The 25,531-nt window shown below is 32.1% G+C and overlaps 1 protein-coding gene across 2 annotated transcripts; it reads right to left on the bottom strand.

Annotated features, from left to right (window-relative positions):
* Positions 1-382: 382 nt before the first annotated feature.
* Positions 383-23,901, bottom strand: LOC111289775 (Rhodanese/Cell cycle control phosphatase superfamily protein). 2 transcript variants are annotated; one of them, XM_022881089.2, is made up of 8 exons: positions 23,510-23,898; positions 23,391-23,444; positions 22,721-22,870; positions 19,092-19,224; positions 14,756-14,847; positions 7,829-7,932; positions 6,107-6,382; positions 383-659 (listed from the first exon to the last, which is right to left on the bottom strand). In XM_022881089.2, the coding sequence occupies exons 1-8, from the start codon at positions 23,822-23,824 to the stop codon at positions 509-511; spliced, it is 1,275 nt and encodes a 424-aa protein (XP_022736824.1). In that variant the 5' UTR covers positions 23,825-23,898; the 3' UTR covers positions 383-508. The 2 variants fall into 2 exon arrangements, with proteins under 2 accessions (XP_022736824.1, XP_089624432.1); XM_089768306.1 differs by lacking the exons at positions 14,756-14,847; positions 19,092-19,224 and having other exon boundaries at positions 23,510-23,901.
* Positions 23,902-25,531: the final 1,630 nt, after the last annotated feature.

The following is a 25,531-nucleotide window of genomic DNA, read 5'->3' as shown; positions in this document are numbered from 1 at the left end:
GTAACAGAAAATGAAAATAAAATGTGCATCTGTCTTATTATTTTTACTTTTTTATTTCTCATTATTTTAATGAAATTTTTTATAAAAGCTGTAATTTAAAATAATTTGATGAAAGTTGAATATCAAAATTTATCCATATATTAATCAAATAAATTACCAAAAGCATGCATAAAAAAAATTACCAAAAGCGGGGTATTTCGCCGTTGTTATAAACTGAATAATAAATACTGCTTCAATTAGTTACTACAGCCATATCAGAAAATTTTTATTGTTATGTATTTAATATTATAAATTTAATTTTTTTTTATAATATTGATGTATCATATTTTTTATTATTAAAAAATAAAAAATCAAATTTAAATATAGAAAAATAAGTCCCAAGTGGTAAAAAAAATCACTTTGAAACAAAAAGAAAAAGCAATGGTACAGAGAAACTAACAAAAACACAAGGTATGATAAAATTGTCATGGATGATGAATGGTCACCTCAAATCGTAGTCATGAAATTTTCATTGAGCCTGAGCTTGGACCGGTAGATCTCGATACACATGCCACTTTTTGTATCTTTGAAACCCAGGCAAAACAGGTCTGCAACGAGGGGCAGTCGTGCAATTATAACAGCAACATCCTCTCAAATCCATCACACAATTTGCACAACATCTGGACAGTAGAGATAAATCCAATCAACCTCCGTTTGTTTAAAGCTAAAATGAACTTGTGGAAAATAAATATTTTATGTTAAAAAACATTTTCCCCAAAATTTGATGCTTCCGTGAGCAAAATATGATATTTTCCTGAAAATATGATATTCTGTTATTTGCTTGATACCATGAGCAAAATTTTTTGCTGCTCGGTTGATAATAAAACACTTTCAAAGTTTTTGTTAAATTATAAAACAAATCTGCCAACTGTCATGAGTTATATATTAATAAAATATTAAACTCTTAATTCTAGCAATTAAAGTTCAAATTTAGACAATTTCAAATTCCAAAAAGAAAAAAACTATAAAACAAATCCTTATATTCATGCCATAAACTTGAAAGTTAATAAATCTAATAATAAAATAATATAACCAAAACCTTAGTTAAACATTTAAATATTCATAACCAAATCAACAATTTATCATTATCGTCAACAGTTTTTCATTGTCATCAATAATTTTGCATAGTTCCTCAAGCAAAATCCAAATTTTCTTGAGTTAACCGGATGTATTTTTCCTTATCAACTAATAATTTTTCTTGACCAACTCAAGCGAAACTCCAAATAAATTATTCATCAACAATTTTCAAACAAGCAAAACTCCAATAATTATTCATCAACAATTTCCAAACGAGCAAAACGTTGACTTCGACAATTTTTTTGGGTCTTTAGGGTTTTTTATTTTTTTTTTCAGATTTTCGAGTCAAACGCCACCTATTCTTTACATAGGAAGAGGATAGAAGAGGAAATTTTGAACGAGGAAGGCTTCAAAATATAACCAAGCTAACCACTTATCGTCTACTCATTACCAAATCAAAAGAAAATTAAAAGCAAATAAAACTCCAAGGCCTCAAAATATATAAGTCTAGGTTATAAACAAATTTAGACATCAACCAAAAAATGTAAAGAATAAACAAAACATCAACAACAACAACAAAAACAAAAGATTGAAAAAAAGCAACCATTATAGATTAATACCAAAAGCACAAGGTCAATGGAGCGGATAATTAGGATGTGATGGGGGAAGCACAAAGCTATGAAATAGTTAGGTATTGGAGTGTTTTGGTCCTAAGCAGATTAAAAAATTTTAAAACCTAATATTGCATTTGCATGTATCGGTGCAAATATAGCAAACCTCCCAAAGGTAATTTGAATTCGAAAAATTTATCCAACTCAAACCAAATTGATCTAAAACCAAATTAAACTCAAAAGACATGAAAAGCTAATCCAAAATGACTCAAACTTAAATTAAATATAATTTTATTTTTCTTTCAAATATTAATTTGATTAAAAAGATAAATGACACACTATTAATTTGGTTTAGTATATGTTCGTCGTAGTGATTTAAAAAAAAGAATAATATTTTTTTCACTTGAATCCCATGTTCGTCTAGAAATTTAATATCTTTCATTCAATCATATGTTTCCCTTTAAAAGTTGACTAAATACTCAAATTAGAATCATACCTTTATCAAATGTTTCATTTCAGGATTAAGCATTTTTATTTTGCTCAAAATCAGATTTAATCTTTTTCTAATATAGGATAAATTTCACTGATGTTGAGCTCATTTATCTTACACCCCTACAAGTCACATGGAAAGGTTAAATGCCAAGATGTTCTGTCATATTTTGGGCAGGTGGCATGACAATGTGGTAAAAATTAATGCCATGTGCAGATTATCACAAATGTACTAGCACTGTTCTCTCTTTTTATTTCTTTTTCTTTACTTTATCTCTTTCCTTCTATTTATTCCTTTTCTTCCTAGTTCTCCACAAGAAATAATTGCAGGTCATACTACCACCAACCCTTTTGACTTCGAGTCTTGGTCTAGATGTGGCCATTGCAAGCAACGGTCATTGCTACGGGGCGAATTCTGGCCTTCTAGTGCTGTGTCATACTACAATTTACCACTATACACTGCCTCGACGTTGCAAGGCTCGATCCAACCCCTAGTATGTCAATACGAGGTTGCAATGCCAAATATGGCCCTTGCTATTCCCTACTCAACCATGAAGTTTTTATTTCACTTACTTTTGCCACATATAAAATTCCCTCTTTGTTTAGGTCACTTATTCACACACCTCACTAAATATTGGTTTGGCTACCGTTAACTATTTTTCCCTTTTATTTATTTATTTTTTTTGTTGTATGTTCGAGGTTAGAATTAGGGTCTCTAAGAAATGGAAGCAAATGAGATTCGGTTTTAGTTAGAGATAAGATTATAATCGGTTGTGGGATTTTAGATGGATGGTTTCAGGTAAGACATTGGAATGGGTTTGAAGCTATAATTTTTATTAACAAAAGAAAAAAAAAAAAAAAAGGTGTAATTTTAGGTTTATGGCTAGTGATTTTAGATTCGGGTTTGATGAAGATTGATCCAAATGGAAATTCTCTCAATATTTTTAGCGTTTGTGATCTTTGGTTTCTTAGCTTCAAATTTTCTGTATTTATTTTGAATGAAAACCTAGGGTTTCCGATCTTAGGTTTCTTAGCTTCCCATTTCAATTCAATTTGAAAAAACCTCTTGCAACTAGGTTCTTTTTTAGAAAGAAAAGAGAATGAAATAAAATAAATGAAAGAAAGGAAAAGAAAGTGTTGTAAATATAATAAGTAAATAAATTTACTTCATTATAGGACTTTCTATAGCTTGATTTTAGAATACAAATTGATTCAATTCTCTAGCTTGTGTATTTGTTGACCTACTGTAATTCATTTGCCAAGTGAATGAAAAAACTTGTTCTTCCTTACCACAAGAAAAGAAAAGAAGCAACAAAAGAAGGACAAAATTCCAGTTCAATTGCCATTGGGAAAAAAACTTTTCCATCTTGGCAATGGCAGGAGTAAAAAAATGTCATGTGTAAAATAATAATAGAGTTAAGAGTGTGCAAAATAAACATGCTCAACAAGGTTGGAATTTGTGTTGAAATTAACAATTGTGGAAAGATAACATCTTAAATTGAACACAACAGAAGGTTTGATCCTAAAAAGAAATATTTGGTAAAAGTTGAATCTTAATTTGAGCATTTAGTCTAGTAAGTTTCCTTTTAGTGCCGACTTCATCTATGTCATTTTTTTATTATTATTAACTATTCTTGTTGAAATCTATGTGATTAATATGACAATACCCGAGTAAAATTGAATAAAAGATTAGAATAGGCAATTGAAATGAATAACTAAGACTTAATTAGATTTATTTCATATTCCAAATCATATAGAAAATTAATGCTTAAAAATTAGATTCAAACAATTAAGTCTATTATGATTTTTTTTATTGACATGATATAATATTTTAAATTACAGTTAAATAATTATGAGGACATATCACATATGAACTCACTTACATTTGATTAGGCCAATTGGGCTTTGAATTTTGGACTATATAAAAATCATTTTAATAATATCCCATGACCACCTATAGGTAATGTTGAATTGACCTAGGAGAACAATATCCAATTGAAGCCTATTAGGTATGGAAGTTGAGAATTAAGTAGAGCCATCCATAGGCTGAGACGCTAAGTTACTCATCAAGCTAGCAAGCGAAACCTTGTACATGGATTTTTACGTCCAAGTCTAGTCAAATTATTTTTTATTAATAAAAATATTTATTTAAATTTAGTTTTAAAATATATTAAAAATTAAAATATTAATATAAAAAAAAAATTTTTAATGTATTTTGAATAATATCAAGCTCATTCGAGTTTAAATGGGCAAGCCAAGGACTATGGACAAAGCTTTTAAAGTGGCAACTAGGCTTGGCCCGACCTAGACTGATCCATGAACACAGAATTTCAGTAATATTGCTATATTTGACTTAAAAGTGAAAAACTAAAAGCAAGTAAAAACATTTTAATTTAATAGAAAAGTTTATTGTTTGTTCTATTATTCAAAAAAACCTACTCTTTTTCCAATGATCAAAGTACCTAAGAGGATTTGTGTACTATATGAAAAAAATAATAATAAAGTAGTTTAGACTCCATTTGTTTTGTAGAAATGACTTTCGAAAAATAATTTCTAAAAAATATTTATATTTGTTGAATTGAAAAAGATTTTCTATTGCTTGGATGAGTTAATAAAAAATATTTTTTGTTATTTGATTATTTTATGAAAAATCTTTTTTTCATATAATATTAATATAACTATTAAAATATTAAAAATTATTTATTATTAAAATATATTAAAATTATTAATATTAAAAAATAATTATATTTTAATAATAATATTTAATATTAAATTATTATGTTAATATAAAAAAATGCTTAAAATAAAACTATTTATTATTCTTTATATTATTTATTAATGTATTATAATATTATTTATTAATAACATTTATTAATATATTATCTTAATAGTATATTATTTATTAATAATATTATTTATTAATATATTATTATAATATTTATTAATAATATTATTTATTACTATATTATATTAATAGTATATTATTTATTTATATAATATTATTTATAAATATAATTATGCTTAAAAGTATTGATAAATAATTCTACTCAGACAATTTTTTTTTTGAAAAATATCTTCCCCTGTAAGATAATTTCTAGAAAAATGATCTCCTTTTCTATTTGTCAAAAAGTCATTTTTTGTTGATCAACCAATTTTTCATCAAACAAACATCTGAAAGTGCGAAAATCATTTTTTGTGAAACAAATGGAACCTTAGTCTCTGTATTTCAATTTTAGGTCAATTATTTTAAATGATTGATTGAATTAAAATTTAACAAATATATATTACTTTACTCAATGTTTTGAACCAAAAAAAAAAATTTTAATTTTAATTAATAATGATTTATAAATAAAAATGATCAAATGTGAAAAAATTTAGTCGAAAAGGTAAAACTCAAACATTAATTTAGAAATATATTTTTTTCTTAAACATAGAACCTTAAACATGACAACCACGAAGAAAAGTAAGAAAGCTTAAAGTTCAAACATCAAGAGAAAAAAAAGAAATACAATAAGAAAAATTGACTTACCTCGTGAACTATAATTTCACATTAATCTAAACATTATATTTTCTATTATGGAGATCAAAAGTTTCACTTCCAAAACTCATGCATAGATTGGCCCAAAAAAACTTATGAATAGGCTGCCATCAGCCCTCTATGCAGAATCTTTCAAGAATTCCCAGATGTCCATAGATTTAACTTCAAGAGTTAAAATCACAAGCTAGAACTACTAGAACCAAAACAGTGATATAATAGATTATAGTATGTAGGTGAATTATTTTTAATGGCTTTTTTTCTAACAATCTTATGCATTTTCATTAAACAGAAACAACAGCCAGAATAAACGTGTTTTGGTTATAATTAGGTAGCATATATGTATCTAGCGAGAACTAAACCTTAATAAGTTAATGCATGCCAAGTATGCAATAAAAGGGGAGAAAATACTTACAGGAAAAGAAAGTTGCAGTCAGGATTTGCACAGTTCCGATGCCTTAACTCAGAAACTTGTGAACCACAAACGTAGCATTTACCAAATCTATCACTGTCAAAAGCGTGCTGAGTTGTGCTGGCTTTGATGATCCCTTCATGGTTATAGGCAGATGGTGGGAGAGAAAGACGAGAGTCAAACGTAAATAAGTTCCCAACCCATTTTACCGGACCTTCAGTTTTGAGGTAATGAGAAACCCCTCCCTCCAAGGTGTACAAATTTTGGAAACCCTGTTGTCTAACAAAAAAAAAATGGACCACCTTGTTAGAATGGACAATTTTTTCTATTGCAAAGTAATTCAATCACAGGTAAGATGTATTTTATAATCATTATCCCACTCTACTATAAGTAGAAGTTACATCATTACTTGATTGAGCATTCCCTCTTTAGCCTCATTCCCTACATATAAGTGTCATGTCCATGTTCAACAGACACATCACCAATATGTGGGATACATTATTTACCCTTTTTGTTTCCCTTTTGGCCTTCCATTTCTTATGTAGTTAGACAAGAAAAAGAAGTTAAATTTCACTAACACCGTTTATGATATCAAGTTTTCTCTCATAGCACCCTTCGATATTTTTCCTCAATTAGCTTTATATAATTAAGTTTAATTCCAATAGAGTGTTATGCTGTTAACGTTATCCATTAATACCCTTAAAGGTGAATAAATAAGATTGTTTTTAATTAAGGGAATTTTGATATTTTTATTAGGTGAAATCAACAGTGTAATCCGTCTGATACAGAACTTAATCATAGGTTGCTAACTGAGAAAAAAAAATCATGAGATGCCATGTGGAAAAAGTCTTATGTATCCTCGGGTATATAATTTTGTAGGGTCTAACAGATTTTGAAGCTTTTTCTGCATAGCATTTGGTCTAAACATATTTCAACATTTAAAGCCCAAAACGTAAGGTGCAACATATTTAGAAAAATATTTGCAAGATAATTAAATTAACTTAACAATCGATTAATGTAATATAAATTGTTTTATATTGATTTTATTTATTGTAAAAGACTTTTTACTATCTACCTAGTTAAAAATAAATTAAAATATATTATTATATTTTTTTTAAAAGGAGGGATCCACTTACATTAATGTATTTCTTTTTTTTTTTTGAACCCTTGGAAAAAAAATTAAATCTATGACTCATTTATATCAAAATAATATTTTTAAATTTAGCAATTTTAATCAAAAGATCCAAAAATATATAAAAGTTACATTAGTATAAGTGAATTCCTACTCTTTTTCTAATATGTTTTTATTGTGATAACCCACCATGTTCCATACCATTGTCTCTATCATGTCGGACTATATCCCGTTTCTAGGCTTCCTACCCATCCTTTCTCTTTAACTAGAGAATGCCTTTAAGAATTTTAAACAGTGATGTTGGACAGTGGTATCTTGGACACACTATGCTAAAAGTACACGCATTAAGTTAGAATTAAGATACCATGCTTGAGCCTATGCCATTCCTTTTACTTCTCTAATTTTTGCTTTAAAGGTACTGTTTTATTGTTGAAATATTAGATATGTAACTTGATGTGCTTGTTTGAGTTTTTAGATGTTTTTATATGGTCCTTTCTAGAATCGTGTATTTTTTAATTCAGTTATAAAACCTTCTAAATTTCAAACATAAAATGTAACAGAAAAGAAAGAAAAGGAACAGAACAGCAGGCTACCTTAGGATTGTAGAATATACATCACAACGTATACCCCCAGTACAATACATCAAAATATCAGTTTTTTCTTTATCAACCTGCGATAGTTGATCTGATGCAACACCCTGCAAATGTCAAGTACAACACATCAAAATATCAATTTTTTCTTGATCAACTTGTGATAGCTGATATGAAGCAACACCCTACAAATATCAGAGTAGAGATAATAGCCTGCATTCATAACCAAAGATGCAAAACCCTAAAAACAAAAGAAAAAAAAAAGGAACAGAAAATATCGATACATATCACATTGCCACTATGGCAAAAAGTATATCCATATCATTTTTAAGTGTACAATTTGTGAGTTTTTAGAGTGTTAATAATTTTCTTTTAACAACTTACTTGAATTAGTAGTTTTTGTTCTTTCAGATTAGGCTTGGTCATAGCCTATAAAAATATCAATGTATTCTATTTTCCGGAGATTATGAGATTATGATAGAAGACTCTTCAGCATTATTACTATTGTGCTTGTGTGACGCAATCAAATATTAGGTGTGACTCCCAAGGTACCTTAGATGTGATGCTTAGTCTCACACCTCAAAATCGACACATAATACGGCCATATTACCTTAAACAATGTGCCAAAATAATACTAAGCGATTCTTTCTATCATTCATGTAAAAGGATTCTAATATATCCTCATTGCAAGTTCTCGAGTAAAATTCGTAACTGAAATCCAATACAACCAAATTTAAAGTCTCCCAAAGAAACAAAACAAACCAAATACATATTCAAGTATTGCTACATATCAAAAGATCTTCAAATAGCTAGTAATGTCTCATTACACAAGATAATTTACCAAATTCAATCTCCTGGCTTCCCACTAATTTAGAGCTCTTACCACTTAATCATATTAAAATGTAAAAGAGGCTATGAGCAAAACACAACTCAAAAAAGATAACTTCATACATCTTACTAGGTAGAGCATCATTTGTATGAACGAGATGGTATGATTTTCAACTAAATCCTATCTTAATCTATGCTATTTTACTATTCAAATTTTATATGGTTAGAAAGCTTGTTGAATCTAGTTTCTAACAAGCCAAACGGAATTGGAATATGAGTTTTCTAATGATTTGATCCATGGAAAGTGGATAATCAACACCAAAAGTAGTTCTACTACCCCCACTAATGGGTAATGGTAGCTTACATACAGGCTAATGGGTTATATAATTACCATAGAGCCTTGCTATTGGGTTTTAGTAATTTCCATATGACCTTTCTAACAGGTTATAATTGTTAGTAATGATCATGAGAATTATATTTTCGATATGCTTGTTGTCACAGATTATAGTAGTGATCGTAGCTAATGATATAGATAATGAAACCTTAAGATTTCTAAAGACTAGATCTATAATTTGTTGATGCCATTTTTTGATATGATTCATATCTGTAAATGATTTGTGGATTTGTGAAATCACACATTTTGAAATGATAATGATTCTTTAATAATTTCTTAAATGTTTTGATAGCATGATTTAACTAATGTTCTTGAATGCCTTATATGATAAATTGAAATCAATGCTTGATCTGGTAAAATGTGAGACTATAGTTGTTGAGTTGTGATTTGGTCATACCCTTCTTAAAATTTATTTCCAATGATTTAGTGGTAAAAATTCTAAACTGGTGGGATGCTAGGAGACCTAATTTGGGAGATTGTTTTGGTATTGAGATATTACTAGCTATTTAAAAATCTTTTGAGATGTAACGATACTTGGATTTGTATTTGTAGAGAACTTAAAGAACATTTGTCCTTATTTCTTCTTATTCTATATACAATGAAGGAGTACATCTAAATAAATAGGAACAGTGAAGTTCCTTATTAGGAAACAACTTACACGAAATAGAAAACAAAAAATGATAAAAGGAAAGAAAATTATTCTATTCTAAAATAGAAACAAATCCCTAAAAACTTGACAATTAGAATAGTTGACTAAATCAGAAAAGTAAATGAGAAATATTCCCAAAATAAATTAGGAAATCAAGCTGCACTAATGTAGGAGAATCAAATCTTCACTAATGTAAGAGAATCATATTTCTATACTCTTCCTCAAGCTAGGTTATGAATGTTAATCATACTCAACTTGGATTTCAATGCGTCAAAAATGCTTCTAGGAAGAGCTTTAGTCAAAATATCTACAATTTGTGAACTTGTAAGGATATAGGCCAATTTGACCAACCCATTTTCTATCTTTTCCTTTATGAAATGTCGGTCCAGTTCTATATGCTTGGTCCTATCATGATAAATAGGATTTTTAGCAATTCCTATAATAGCCTTATTGTCACAAAACAATGTCAGAGACGTCACAATTTGAACTTTTAATTCTTCAAGTAACCTCATCAGCCAAATTCCTTCACAAATACCATGGGTCATTGCTTTAAACTTAGCCTCAGCATTGCTCCTAACTACAACAACTTGCTTTTTACTTCTCTAAGTGACCAAATTGCCCAAACATAAGTGCAATATCCAATAGTGGACCTTTTATCTATTACTGATCTAGACTAATCAGCATCTGTCTACACCTCGACTGCTTATCCATTGACTTCTAAAAATACAGACCAAGACTCTTCTTTAAGTATTGTAGGATGCGATGAACAACCTTGAGATGCTCCTTGGTTAAAGTATTCATGTTTCTACTCACCATCCTTACTGCAAACCCAATATCAAGTTGTGTGGGAGAGGCAAATAAGCTTCCCAACCAGTCTTTGGTATTGCCTTTTGTCCGTAAAAGAGCTTCCATTTTCACTTCCAATTTTATTAGTTGAGTCCATGGGTGTATTGGCAAGTTTGCATCCAATTATGCCCCTTTTTTTTAGTAGATCAAGTACATACTAACGCTAAGACACTGATATTCCATTCTTAGACCGAGCCACTTCCATCCCAAGAAAATATTTAGGGAACCCTAAGTCCTTTATTTCAAACTCCTTTGCAAAGAGTTTCTTTGAATTATCTATTCCTTCCTTGTTGTCTCCAGTGATTATGATATCATCCACATAAACAATACGAATAACTCTTTTTCCTTCATTAGTGAACTTAACAAACATAGTATGATCAAACTAACATTAAAGGAATCCACACCTCTTCATTGCCTTGGTCAACCATTCAAACCAAACTCGAGGAGACTGTTTAAATCCATACAAAGATTTCCGAAGTTTGCACACTTTGCCCATGTTGTCTTGCCTTTTGAAACCAGGGGGGAATTTTCATGTAGACATCCTCCTCCAAGTCACCATTTAAGAATGCATTCTTGATATCAAGTTGGTGGAGAGGCCAATCCAAGTTGGCTACTAGTGACAATAGAACTCTAATTGAATTGAGTTTGGCTACAGGAGCAAATGTCTCCTCATAGTCTATCCCATAGGATTGAGTAAACCGCTTTGCAACAAGTCTAGCTTTGAACCTGTTTATACTTCCATCTACATTGTACTTTATTGTGAAGATCCAATTAAATCCAACCGGGTATTTTTCTTTAGGCAAATTTAAAATTTCTCATGTCCCATTTTTCTCTAGTGCCTTGATTTCTTCAAGAACTGCCACCTTCCAATCTGGTTCATTGAGGGCTTCTCGAATATTTTTTGGAATTTGCACATTGTCAAGGTTAGTAGTAAAAGGTCAAAAGTTTGGATTTAACCTATCATATGAGATGTACTTACAAATAGGGTACCGAGTGCACGATCTCACACCTTTTCTTAATGCATTAGGAATATCAAGGTCACCAGTTGGCTCACAAGTTTCAATTTTAGATTCAATAGGGACATTACCTATGTTAGTTTCAGGTTTTTGGAGACTCAGATTAGGTTGATTTTTAGTACTAGGCTATGTACAGTTGTCCACTTCTTCCTGTGATTTTTGCTTCCTTGAGTAGACTATCAATTTTTTTTATTTTTTCTTGAATAACCTTAGGGTTTGAAAAGTCAAAAGTTGTCTAAACAAGTTGGGTTTTCAAATCTGCATGGCTAATAGATTGGATACGTTGAGAATTTGGTTTTAAATGGGCTAGTTGGGAATCTGGTTTTGAAGGGGTTGGTTGGGAAATTGGCGAGCCAACAACTAAGAATTGATATTCCCGAGTAGTATTCTCCCCGTAAATATCATTCTTGCTATAGTATGGAAGATTCTCAAGGAAGGTGACATCCATAGAGCTATAGAATTTTTTTGTGATGGGTGAGTAACACCTATAGCCCTTTTGGTTTGGGGAACAACCAAGGAAGATGCATTTTAAGGCTTTGGGATCAAGCTTGCTGCGGTTTTGTTGGCTAATATGAACAAAGGTAATGTAGCCAAAAAGTTTGATGGGAATGAAAACGATCAACCAAGTTTATGGGTAAAAAGCAAGGAGGGTTTGACAAGGTGTTTTAAAACCAAAAACTCGAGAAGGCATTCGGTTAACCAAAAAAGATGTAGTGAGGACAGCTTTTCCCCAAAAATATTTAGACACATTGGAAGTCAAAAAGAGGGATCTAGTCACTTCTATCAAATGTCTATTTTTGCGTTCGACAAACCCATTTTTTTGTGGAGTGTCAATGCAAGAACTTTGATGGATAATGCCATGATTGGTGAGGTGAGGGCTGATAATAAAGTTGAAGTATTCCCTTCCATTGTCAGTTTTTAGGACTTGGATTTTGGCTTGGAATTAGGTTTGTACCATGCTATTGAAGTTTTGAAAGATTTGGCTAACCTCGGATTTTTCTTTCGTAAGGAATACCCGAGTCGAGTATGCTCATCAATGAATGTAACAAACCACCTAGAACCTTTGATATTGTTAACTCGTGACAACCTCCAAACGTCACTATGAATAATTGAGAAAGGCTAAGATGATTTATAGGAAAGGCTAGGGTAGGTATTTCAAATGTGCTTAGAAAGTTGACAAATTTCACACTGAAAATCTCTAAAGATGTTATTAAATAATGAGGGAAATAGCCTTCTTAGGTAAAAAATATTTGGATGTCCTAATCTATAATGCCATAACATGATAAGGTCATCTTTATTAGTACTAGTGGCTAAGGCTATACAAAAGTCTTGTGGTCTCTCAAGTGCATCATCTTGAAGAAGGTAAAGCCCTGCACACATCCTAGCACGGCTAATAATCCTCCCCAAGCCCAATTCCTAAATTCACACAAGTTGAAAAAAAATTTAGTGGCACAACATCTATCTTTCGTAAGCTTACTAATAAAAAGTAGGTTACAGCATAAATTAGACACATGGAGGACAAAGTCAAGTGTTATGTCTTTCGAAACTACAATAGTACTTATTCCTGCCACCTATGAGAGAGAGCCATCAGCAATTTTTACAGCAGAGCTATCATAGCAAGGTCTATATGTGTTGAATAAGGATGCATCTCCAGTCATGTGATCTGATGCTCCTGAATCAACAATCCAAGATTGTGTATTTCCTCATTGAACACTCGAGGATTTTAGGAAATTACCTTTTTGTACTAGTAAACTAGTTCCAAATGTTGCAGACTTGTTTTGAAGGGTTTATTGGAGCATCAGCTCTTTGTAACTTTCCTCATGCCATACCTCTGCAGAAGAAGAGTTCTCAGTCCTGCTAGCCATATGGAAACTTGTGTAGCTACAGTCTAATGGTTCAGGCCGACTTGCTTTGATACCATGAAGAAAACTTAAAGAACAATTGTCCTTGTTTCTTCTTATTCTATCTACAATGAAGGGATACATCTAAATAAATAGGAACGGTGAAGTTTCTTATTAGAAAATAACTTACATGAAATAGAAAACAAAAAATAATATAACGAAAGAAAATTATTCTATTCTAAAATAGAAACAAATCCCTAAAAACTTCACAATCAGAGTAATTGACTAAATCAGAAGAGTAAATAACAAATATTCCCAAAACAAATTAGGAAATCAAGCTGCATTAATGTAAGAGAATCAGATCTGCACTAATGTAGGAGAATCAGATTTCTTCAGTATTTGGTTTGATTGTTTCTCTTGGAGACTTTAAATTAGAATGTATTAGCTTACCAATGTGAATGTGATGTATAAAGAAGTTTTAGTAAGACTTTATAAAGGACTTTTATATCAATGATAGAACGTACAATCTCTTATAACTCTGGAGTGTTGCTTAAGGAAAATTGTCTTCACTTCAAGGTGATATGGTTGTGTTATGTCCCAATCTTGGGGCATGATACTAATTGATGCAATCAAGGAATCCTAAGTATACGCTTATGGATTTTTTTTTTTTCTATTTCCCTTTTGTTTATTAAATTTCCGCTATTTCCTTAAGAATTTCAGGTTATTGCTATAAAAAGCCTTGGCCCTCCAAGATGTCCTCCTTCACTTATCTTATTAGCATTTCTTGACAATTGCATGTACGTTCTAGTGGCAAAGCAAAAGACTGTTAAGAGCATCATTGACTCGAAGAAACCCAATGGAACCCCACAGAAAAAGTAAAAAGGAAGTATCAAGTATCCACTTCCTTTAGCTACTTGAGTCTGTGTCTCACTCATGCATTTGAAACTTTCTGCTTCTTGCAATGCATCAATGCAATAAAAGGAAGGCATTACAGAAACTATGGCAAAGCCTACTTACTCCACATCAAGAGAACTCTCTACAACCAACTTACCACTTTATTCTTAGGAGAATACTACCATAAATTCATCACCTAAATCCTGGTATGGCCTCTTCGTCAAATTTTGAACCTTCCTAGGTTGCCCAATTTAAAGTTTCCTCAATCTTTCTATTTATTTATAATATGACTTCTAATTTGTTTTAATTGTTAAATTCATGAATTTTGGACACCAATAGAAAACTGTTTAAGAAAAACCCCCCTAAACAAACTTGCTGGCTAGCAGGGTTTTAAGCATGCCCCCATGTGTAAATATTAAAACCAAAATTTGAAGTCAACAAAGTAACATCATACAAGCTTACCTCAGTTGGAGATAGTCCAAATGAAGTGCTTCTAAAGCAGTCCACATCCGGTCGTTGAGCACCATGAAAGTGACCAATATCCCATTCATAACCTAAAATCAAGGAATCCCAACATCTTCAAACTTTCATAGGAGAATAACGAGAAACATTCTATAAGAGTTCTATAGTAAACCATTACTTCTCTAATAGTTAGCCAAAACCTCAACTTGTACTCTTTTTTTATTGCACTTTGGTCATGGTAACAATTCAACTTGAGACATATTTAACTTCTTTTTTCAATTGTTAATTTGAAGAAGGGGAATTTGAACTCGGGCATCTGTTTGCTGATAAATGAATGCCAATTAGGTTATTACTATGATACATTTGTAACATCATCACAGGCACCAACACTCCACAAATTCAAATCTAACATCATGACATGCACCAACACCCAACAAATGTAACAAGGTGATCGAAGTTGGTTACTTGGTTTCAAGAGTGACTCTAATGTAGCCACATACAGAAACTTCATCCTATAAATAGAGTAAATCATTCAAATCGCCTTACTCTAGTTTCCATTTTAGCAATAAGGAACAATCCTGGAAAAAGCTGACTATAGAGCTTCATGCACCAAATATCCTCAAAACATATACTACTAACAATGGTATCAAGAACTTGAAATCATAAAATTTGTCCCAGCCCCTGATGCTCCTTAAACCAAACTGAGTGGGACATCTAATAATCCAAAAACACCATGAATTCAATTATAGCCTAATTATTTGCCTCCATTTGCTACTCTTTCCACGAGGAATGACTATAGCCTCTGTGTAAGAGCCTAGTTGAGAGTTGACAGTTCTCTACTGCTTAAAACTCGTGACTTGATTGCAAAACAGGAAATGTTCCTCAACCAAATGTTATCTACATTAATCAATACAGTCCCACAATGATGGCTTTGTAGTTAATTACTCCCATGAATTATGGTAGGCACACTTGTGGAGAAACTAAAAAATAAAACCGTGTGGAAAACCAAGGGTAAAACTGAATGTATATTGAAAAACTGCTCCTAAGAATTATACAAGCACCTTAGGTTTACATATAACTAACTAGTAGGTAAACTAGGAAACTAATCCTCCTAAAATTGATTCTATAATTGAGGGGTTGTCTATCCTAATTTTCTGTCCTTAATTCTAGGGATATAAATACTTAATTCTATAAATACAAATATAAATATACAAATTACAAGATTACAACTAGCTGTAAATAAGTGTTTTCCTACAACACTAGTCAGTATTCATTCAAGAGTACCTATACACCATTTAAAAAGATTCTATTTATTAAGTAATCCTTGTATTCTATTTAGCACCAGAATTTCTACATTTTCCATTTCAGATTCTTAACCAAAAAAAAAAAAAAAAGAGAGAGAGAAATCAACAAAAAAGGATTTGAGGGAAGATTCAAAATTATTTTTAGCAATAATTATAACTAGAGAATTCATTTTAGGGAATCGGCCAAGCACTTGGACCTTCAAAACAAAATGATTCAAAGGAATCAATTTATAAATGGCAAAAATTGCTAATCCACTTATCCAAAGGGAAGAAAGTATTGAATACCTGTGGTGTACCCTTTTCCGGAAGCACATTATATTGGCTAAAGGATGCATCTTATTAAAGAGGAGGTTTTTCAGACAAAGAAAAAGGAAGAAAAAAAATAAAAGATTTTGCATAAAACTAATTAAAAATGATATCATTTCAGAACTGTATAAACAGAGCAAGGTCTTTCATTTTGCAAACAGATTAAACAACCGATGCAGCTGAACTCATTTGATTGGGTTTTAAGATGATCTGAATCAGTTTCTTGAAACTTAAGAACACCTGCACTTTCTTTTAACCATTTGTGTGCAGTCTATTGATGTAATTTATTGCCTAAGTGACCACCATAAAATAGTTGAAAAAGCCATAGGTGTTGCACAAAAGTTCATGAGTTCGACAAGTGCACCTCATGCCAACATGGTTAAAATACCACCCCAAACTGCCCTTTTTCATCAGCACACAGTGCAGGCTTTAGCTGAAACATGGATCTAAAATTTAAGTAAAGCATCATATATATTTGCTTTTACAAAGACAACCACCTTATATTTTGAGAACAAAAAGTAATAATAACTTGCAAAAAAAGAAAATGCCAACAAGTTCATTCACCATATAAGAATTTGAAACAGACAACAATCTAATAACTGCCCCTCGAGCCAACCCACAACCACCTGTCCCCTAGCACACAGAGCAAGGAACAGATAAAGGACAAATTTAAAATACAAGTAAAGCCTTTCCATCTATTTGGTTAGGAAAGAAAACCTTTGAGAACAAAAGACAAAAAATTATAATTTGCAAAGAAAATGATGCAAAAATGAAGTTAACCATTTAAGAAGGGAAAGGGAAAACAATCTAAAAATTTGCAGCATAGCTATCTTTAGAACAAAAATTTGCTTAGATTACACAAACACAGAATGGTAGGCAAGTTATTTACGTCACTCAACATCAAAAGATAACATATTATGGTATATGAAAATAATTGAAGATAAATAAGAAGGATGAGAGACCCTCACATTAAAAAAGAAAAAAAGTGGAAAAATACACAACTAAGATTAAGCAAGCCAAAGTTTTGTGGGCATATTAAAAGCATGCTTTTGCATAACACCAGAAAGGGAAGAAAATATGAGGTTTAAAAACCCTGACAGCTATCACTCCATGGGGAAGAGATAATCAGTTTTCTAGCAAGGAAAAAGTGATTTTAATGTGGCATATATTAGGAAAAAAAGAATTCTTCCATTCATTCCTTTTACTAAGATAATAACAAGCTCACAGGTTCAGATGAATCCTTTAAGTCAAAACCTTTTCAAACTCATGTAAACTAGTAAAACTATACAAAATAGAGAGGGTAAAAAAGTTCATCTAGTCAAAACAACACAACTGTAGTTAATAAAAGCAGACACATATCCCCCATTCAACACTGAATCAAAATGAAGGAGGGTTCTACCAATGAGATGCCAATAAAAATCAACTTTTCCTACCTATCCATAACCAATAAGCTCAAGCGTGTGCAGTAATTGAACACAACCCCAAACCAGCTTGCCAAAGAAAGCCCCTAGTGAAGCCTTTTAATTAACCAATCCAAGCCAATTTAGACATTGTCCCAAGATCCCTTATCAAGGTCTGGTATTTCATTACCAAAATTGAACCTAGATTCCATCTACCTGTAAATGTTTGAACTCCATGCGCACTGTCCCTTTTATCACCTTTAAATTATGTAGCAATGCTTTTTCCAAGAGGTGCTAGCAACTACACTAGCAAGCCAAATTATGCAAGAGCATGAATTAAACAAATGTGATCATGGTTTACACTACAGTAGCAAGACAATTTTTCACTCTGATGTTTGTGTTACCATAGCAGGTTTGCATTTCGGGGGCTTTTCTCTCTTTTCAGGCAAATATCTTTATATAATTTTGAATGTTGAGACAAGACTTATTTAAAGGTGTAGGAGGACTTTTATTTTTTAAATTTTCTGTTATCTAAGAACTCTAAGTTAGTTTTTTTCAGCTTTCCAGGAACAATAATTCAGAACTTGTCGTCTCTATTTCCTGCCACTAGAAACCAGAAGACCAGCCTTTCAGCTGTGATTGATCAATGTTACTCTCTCCTAAATTCGCTCATTAAGCCAACCATAATTATGGTTTGACTTCCTTTTCTATATCTCTAATCTCGCTCCAGGTGAAGCACCTCTCGAAAGCACAATAAAAGAAACACTTCATTTACTCATGGAAATCATTGTCTCACAAAAATGCTTCATACATAACCCCTTTCACCACAATTGTAAAAACCATAAAGAAGTCAGAATGATGCCTTTACTTGTTTATGTATCATCATCTAATTCTTTGCAAGACCTAGTCTCTACCTAATCACAAACTCTTTCCAACCACGCCATCATTATGTCTTATTATGGTATATATTTGTGCATCGTAAAAAGTACAGTATTTTTTAAAACTATTTCTATCCTTACAATATTAAGTACATTATCATGTTTCGCAGAGTTTAGGATACCCATTATACTAGGCAAAAAGTTTATCCTACATCAGACAGAGCTTAGGTTAAAGGTAGCACATAAAAATGGAAAAGCCGAATATTGCCAACAACCTATCCAATTTTTTTCTAGATTCCTTTTTTCAGGTGTTACTTGAAAGACAAACTTCCTTCACCTTTTCTATTCAATATGCAATAATGTAAAATTTATGGTGTAACAACACAATATGTGGGAGAGATATCTAAATTCCAACTAACACAATCCAGATCAAGAGATTTCCAAATACCATTTCTCACGTCCAACAGAATATAGCTCTTGTCATTTACTGCTTCCAGTCTTTTTCTCCATTCTGATGGTGCAATAGCTTTAGCTTGCATTGATGGGTCAAGCAAAGGGAGGTGAGAAATTCCCCCTTCCAACTGAAGAACAAGTAATTGTAGTTAGGATGACCTCATAGATGCAACATTTACAGAAAATTCAAGGGAGAGAAATACACAAAAACCTTACTAAAGGATAAAGAATTATTCACTATGCTAATTGAAGGAATAATATTACTTTATAACTATCATTTAATACTTTCATGTTGTATTGAATATATAAACCAACCAAAACTTGGGGGTTCAAATTACCTACAATTATTTTCACAGCAATTCCTATAATTATTCAATCCTAACCATCCATAGTGCAAGGGCACATCTAGGAAGCATAGATATAGCTCACAGGCTAGGAAGCACAAACACGGACATGTAATACAGTTACAACACAACAAGGACATCATGACACAACAACTTCTAGAAACTAAGAACAAGGGTACAGCAGAACACAAAAACAAAAAATATTTTTATATATTTTTATATCCATAATTTTTATATATGAATATAAATTGAACAAATTAGAATGTAACTAATGCTGTGTGTAAAAATAAAATAAAATAAACTTATAAATGCAATTAGAATTGCGTAGGAAAAAGTTAATAAACAAAATTACAAATTTATTAATTTATTAATTTTATTTTTAATGTTAATAAATTATAAAATATTAAATTTATTAAACAATTTATTTTTCCCTTTTCTTTTCTCTTTTTTCTTCTTTTTCTTTTCTTTCTTTTTTCCTTCCTGTCTCTTCTTCTTTTTTCTTTTTTTCCCTTTTTTTTTCCTTCCAAAACACACTGTTTAGGTGCTATTATATATAACCCAATTTTATTGTTTCATTTTTTCCTTCCCTTTCTCATTCTCTCACTTCACTCTAAACTCCTTTTCTTCTAGCTGACAGCCAACGCAACAGCCTGAATTTCGGAAACCTGCCATCACACAAGCCACCATCTGGCGACAGCTATTTTCAACCAAAAAATAGCCAAAACTCCTCTCCACTTCCTCTATCTTCCTAACCAGCTAGATTTCTAAAAAAAATAAGAAAAGCCCACATCTACCAAAAAACCGTGGCCTCCATCCCCTTTTTTTCACTGTTTTCCGTCACCTAATCCGTGTACAAGCATGTCTTGACTGTGTCAAGACTGTGTCTAAGTTTTTTATTCAGTGTCCCAACATGTCCCATACGTATTCCAATGTGTCAGCGATGTGTCCGTGTTGGACACCAGTACAACACCAGTATGGGAAGGTGGATGTCGTGTTTGTGCTTCCTTGCTCACAAGATACATAGATATGCCAATTAAAAAAATATGTTTTAATGTTTCTTTATTATATATAATTTCATCGATAATGAATAAAGTATACAAAAATATGCTAAAAAGTCTCTCAAATCTTACAAAGTTTATTTAGAGAATATTTTGTTATCGCAAATCCTTATTACAGGATTACTATTATACACATGTTATACGTGTATTCGATATATTTCAAACTAATCTGGCCCAATAGCTTTAGAGGCTTTGAAAGTGTAATCTCCTAAGTTCTAAACCTTTCAACCAAAAGCCTACTTGACCCAACCCAATATAATCCATATTCTAAAACCGGTTTTCTCCATCTTCACCAACGAAGCAGCAGCCAAGTTGCAATGCAACATCAAAACTCCTTCCACTCCTTGATCACATCACCTTCCAATCAAACTTTCGTCTCTACTCTGAGCCTTTTCAATCAAACTTCCATCATTAATGTAACCCCAGAGCAAGGGAATCAAACTGTTCTTGAAGTTTCTCTCTTCACCTCTGTCTCTCTTTTCAGAAAATGGCTTCGCACCAATCTTTTGTCCTTTCAACAATGTATGTAACTCATGTCTGGCATGTTTTGGTCATGTTTTGCCAATGTCCTGATAGTTTATTATATTTTTGGCCTGTCCTTTGGTTTCATATACATATTCGAGTGTATTGGAGGCGTATCTGTGTCAAGCATGATAAGACACTACAATGCTATGTTTTTTAAGCATCCATACTTCATAGGCCCAACTAGTACTTAAATAGAGCACACATGGACCAAATATCCATAAATGGCTGAGATTTCATTGCTATATGCAATTAATTGTAATTGATATGAATCCAAAACCAATGGAGCATATGCTGCTGATTGTGACAACACCAAAGTTGGAGAAAAGGCAATCATGATGAATCTAGCATTGTAGGCAAGGGATCGAGAAAGGGAAGAGACAAGTGAAGAGTACTGAGCAAAAGAGAGCTGAAAAAAGAGTATTGCAATACCCAAACATCCAGATCAATGAGATAAACGATAAATGTCCATAATTATAGCCATCAAACCCAAGTTCAACAAATAGGAACTTCCATATACAACCTAAACATAAGTAAAACTCTAATAATGAAATCAGATGGTTCTGCATTATCATCCCCTAGCCGGAAGAACACAGATCCATAAAGTTAGACCACAAATACCAATTTGAAGGTTCAAGATACAACATGTAGGACAAATAGAGGTAACTAAACATTGTTAAGTTAACTGGTTGAAATATGTTGTGAGAGAAACAAGGTAACCAGGACTTAATTGTCTACTATTTTATCCTTTCAATACCTTTAGAAGCCCATCAGCTTGAATTAAAAAGAGAGATAGCTCCCTCCCATTCCATATGCCCAGCCTCCCCTCCACAAGACTTGAATCCAAGTCGTCCAACTCCAAGTTCAAAGTTCCAAGTTCTAAAATCAGAGTGTCCCCTTATTTACTTAAAATAACTTTGTTCATCTACATATCGGCAACACCAGTTGAGAGTGTTAATAGCTTTGAATCTTGTACATATTCATCTTGTTCTTTCCACCTAAATTCATGTTTTTAAGTTAGTTGAATCCTTACCAAATATATTTACGATTTGCATACCAAGGTTAAATGAAAGGTTGCTATTTTATAAATTATAAAGTTACAATTAATGTGCTTCTTATGTTAGGATTTCAGTACTGGTGAGAGTGTATTAGTTATTCAATTTAAGTCAGTTAAACATGCCATTAAGAAATTGTATTTTTGTGGGAAGAGATCATTTTCTACCAACTGAAAACATGAATGTGATACATGGTTTACTTGTTTGACTTAAATCACTTGAGTTTTTGTTTGCTTTTCAAATTTGGAGATTTATAGCCTTATAGGGATTTATTTTCTCTTTTTGCCTCTTTTGTTTCTTCTAAGTACCCCTTTGTTTCTTCTAAGTACCCCTGCAAGCCCTTCTTCTCATATGATGCCGAAATTTCTAAGTAACAAGAGAATGAAATTGTCCTGGCCAATGGGATTTTTTCTAAGAAAACTACAAACAAAATTGTAATCTAGAGAAAGAATATTCTAGAAGCAAAAATCTACGAAGAAATAAAGGTTGGCATTACAAGAATAATTAACTAAAGGCATATGGTGTACGCTACAGTGGGGAAGAAAGAATATAACACAATTAAATGTCAAGGAAATGGAATGCACCAAATTCGAAAAGAATTAGCAGATATGCAAAGACAGAAACACACATAATCATATTGCTTACTTGTACAAGTGAGGGCTTATATCGCAGCTTTAGTTTCGGAAAGGCATGCCCATTCAATGCGGGAGATGTCTGAACTAGTACATCAGAAAATTTTTCATCTTCTTTTAACCATTCAACATATGCAAAAGCATCTCTGAAGGGCCCACTGTACTGCAAAAGAAGGGGCGCACAGACGACAAAATTATTGGTATATAGATATAAGATACAAGAGAAACATGAACAATTACTCTAAGGAATCTGGTAGGCATCATACACTGAACCAAGCTCTGCAACTTTCTATCATTACCATCAATAATTTAATTGCATTCAAGAACTACTCTGCCCTTCCTTTTTCAAAACAATATGCTATTTGACAACTTAAGTATTTTAAAAGAAAAGGAGGAATTGGAGAAAAAGAGGAAAAAGAAAGGAACAAAAACGATCAAACTGGCAAGAAGAACTAAGCACAAAGAGAGGATTGAATGAAGATAGGGAAAAAAAAATGTACAAGATACATAGAAAAGTATATGAGAAGGTTCATATGCATTACACATAACTTAAATCTCTGTAGTTTATATTTGAAAAATAACTGTAAAAAGTCAAAAATGAAGCAAGAATTACCATTTGCAAGCTACTCTTTCTTTATTCAATTATTAATTAATAAAAACGCAATGGAGCAACTGAAGAATACCTGTGCATTAATCCCTTGTTCATTTATATAGATTCGGCCATGTATGTCCAAACCCTGGAAAAGAAAAAGGATGAAATGCTTGGTAGAGCACAGGAAAGGAATTAACAGACAAGATAAACCTTTAAGAAGGTGAGGTGCTTTGCAATTTCGTGTTGAGGGTCTTTGATGAAGACAAAGCGATAAAAATTGACCACCACAAAATTATCAATCCCAGGCTCAGCTTGGCAGGTTTTATTCTTGTTGTTGAATTTGGATGCAGATGCCGACGCACAGCATCGAATCGAAATAGCACAAGGAACTTTTCTCCTATTATTGGATTTTATTGGAAAACCATAATGGAAACAACAGCAATAAGTAGCCGCTGCTGCCTTTGGCAATGGGTATGGGGTTAAACTGAGAGGACCCATGGAAGTATGCGCACGCCAAACTCTCATCCCTCCCCTTCGCGTCTTTTGACCTTTCTTTTACTGTTTATCCTTTTTTTTTTTTTCCAACGCGGCCCGGGGGGAATTGGTTGGTTTTACGAATTAAGCTAATGGTTTTTGAGAAAAAAAAAAATGAAGGATATAAAGAGGGCGGATACGGGCTGATGCTTTTGAAAGCAGACTAAGGCCCAGTCTAGTATTGCTGTAGCCAAAAACGCTTAAGAAAAAAAAACATTTTTTTTTAAATTAGGGTGAAAAAAAATGTCATGTTGTTAAAAATTTTAAATGCTTAATATTATTAAAAAAAAAAGTGTTATTCATTGTTAAATCCGATGACATGATCGCGGAGCAAATGACATGGTGTTGACTTCTATTACATAGCATTAAATCTTCTTCAAATAATTATTTGATGATTTATTGATTTAAATATTTAAATGTGCGTCATCAAATGTGGATTGGACGAGTAATTAAATGTCTAAATTAATAAAACTTAATTTCATTTTTTTTAATAAAATCAATCGAAACCTAAAACTTTTTAAAAAATCTAAAATTTTCCGAATGATGAAACCAAATTCTAAAATTTTCTATAGCAAAACGAAACCTAATTACATAAAAATAAAAACAAAATCCAAAGGGTTTTTAGTGTAATTCGTTTCATATTTTGATCAAGATTAAAGGAAAGGAATATATATTCAAAAAATGAGAAAAAATATAAAACTGTAACCCGAAATCAAAAAGGATTTGAGATGAGAAGAATTTTTTAGCAAAAATCTAAAAAATAGCTAAATATTGAAGACAAAGGAAAGTGAGAAGTGGGAGAAAGTGAAGAAAAAGACAATTTTTGTGAAGCGAGTACATTGAGAGAGGCAAATAGAACTTACGGATAGGTGAGTTAAAGCCTTTTTTTTTTTTTAAACAAGAGTAGAGATATAATTCCTACAAAATAAATCTCTTATTCTACAACTTTTTTAATGCAAAAGAGGACACTCCTCCATCCAATACTAGGTCTCACTTTGGCAAAGAGCCCTTTTAGCTAGCAAATGGATTGGCTTGTTTGCTTTTTGAAACACATGATTGCACTTCCAGGTTTCCATCCTTTCAAGCCTCAGTTGGATCTCCTCTATCAGAATGCTTCAAACTTTTGTATCTGCTATATCACCTTCTTTGCATCACTTTCCACCTCAATCCTATTAAATCCCATATCGGTTGCTAAGTTAACTGCTTTTATTGACACTATTGCCTCAATGATGACTAGATATCGGACACTGATCACCTGTTTGCATAATGCCCCCATTACTTCTCCATCGTGGTTCCTGACTAATAACCTTACTCCTCCGAGCCTATCAGCGTTGTTCAACGCCCTATCGAAATTCAGCTTGTTATATTTTTTGCTGGCGCTTTCCAAATCGCCTGCTCTCTTGGACCTTTCTTAATCTCCACTTCTTGTACATTTTTGTACTCCTGTATGTAATCCATGGCATATTTGGCAATTTTTTGGTGGTTCCAGACCTTGTGATTAATAACCTCCTCATTTCTGCTATGCCACAAAGACCAAGCTGTGGTGATAATTATATCCATCTTTGTAGATTCCATCCTCCTTATTACAGATGATATCTAATTCCCAACATTCTGCCATTGTTGTCCGTCTACCACATCACCCACTTTAATCTCTTCCCACACCTTTGATGCACAATGACATTTGACAAGTGTGCGGAT

The sequence above is a fragment of the Durio zibethinus genome, chromosome 11 (genome assembly GCF_047325235.1).
Source record: "Durio zibethinus cultivar Kanyao isolate XHJ-2024 chromosome 11, ASM4732523v1, whole genome shotgun sequence".
Classification (NCBI taxonomy): Eukaryota; Viridiplantae; Streptophyta; class Magnoliopsida; order Malvales; family Malvaceae; genus Durio; species Durio zibethinus.
This window is presented reverse-complemented; position numbering and strand designations above follow the sequence as displayed.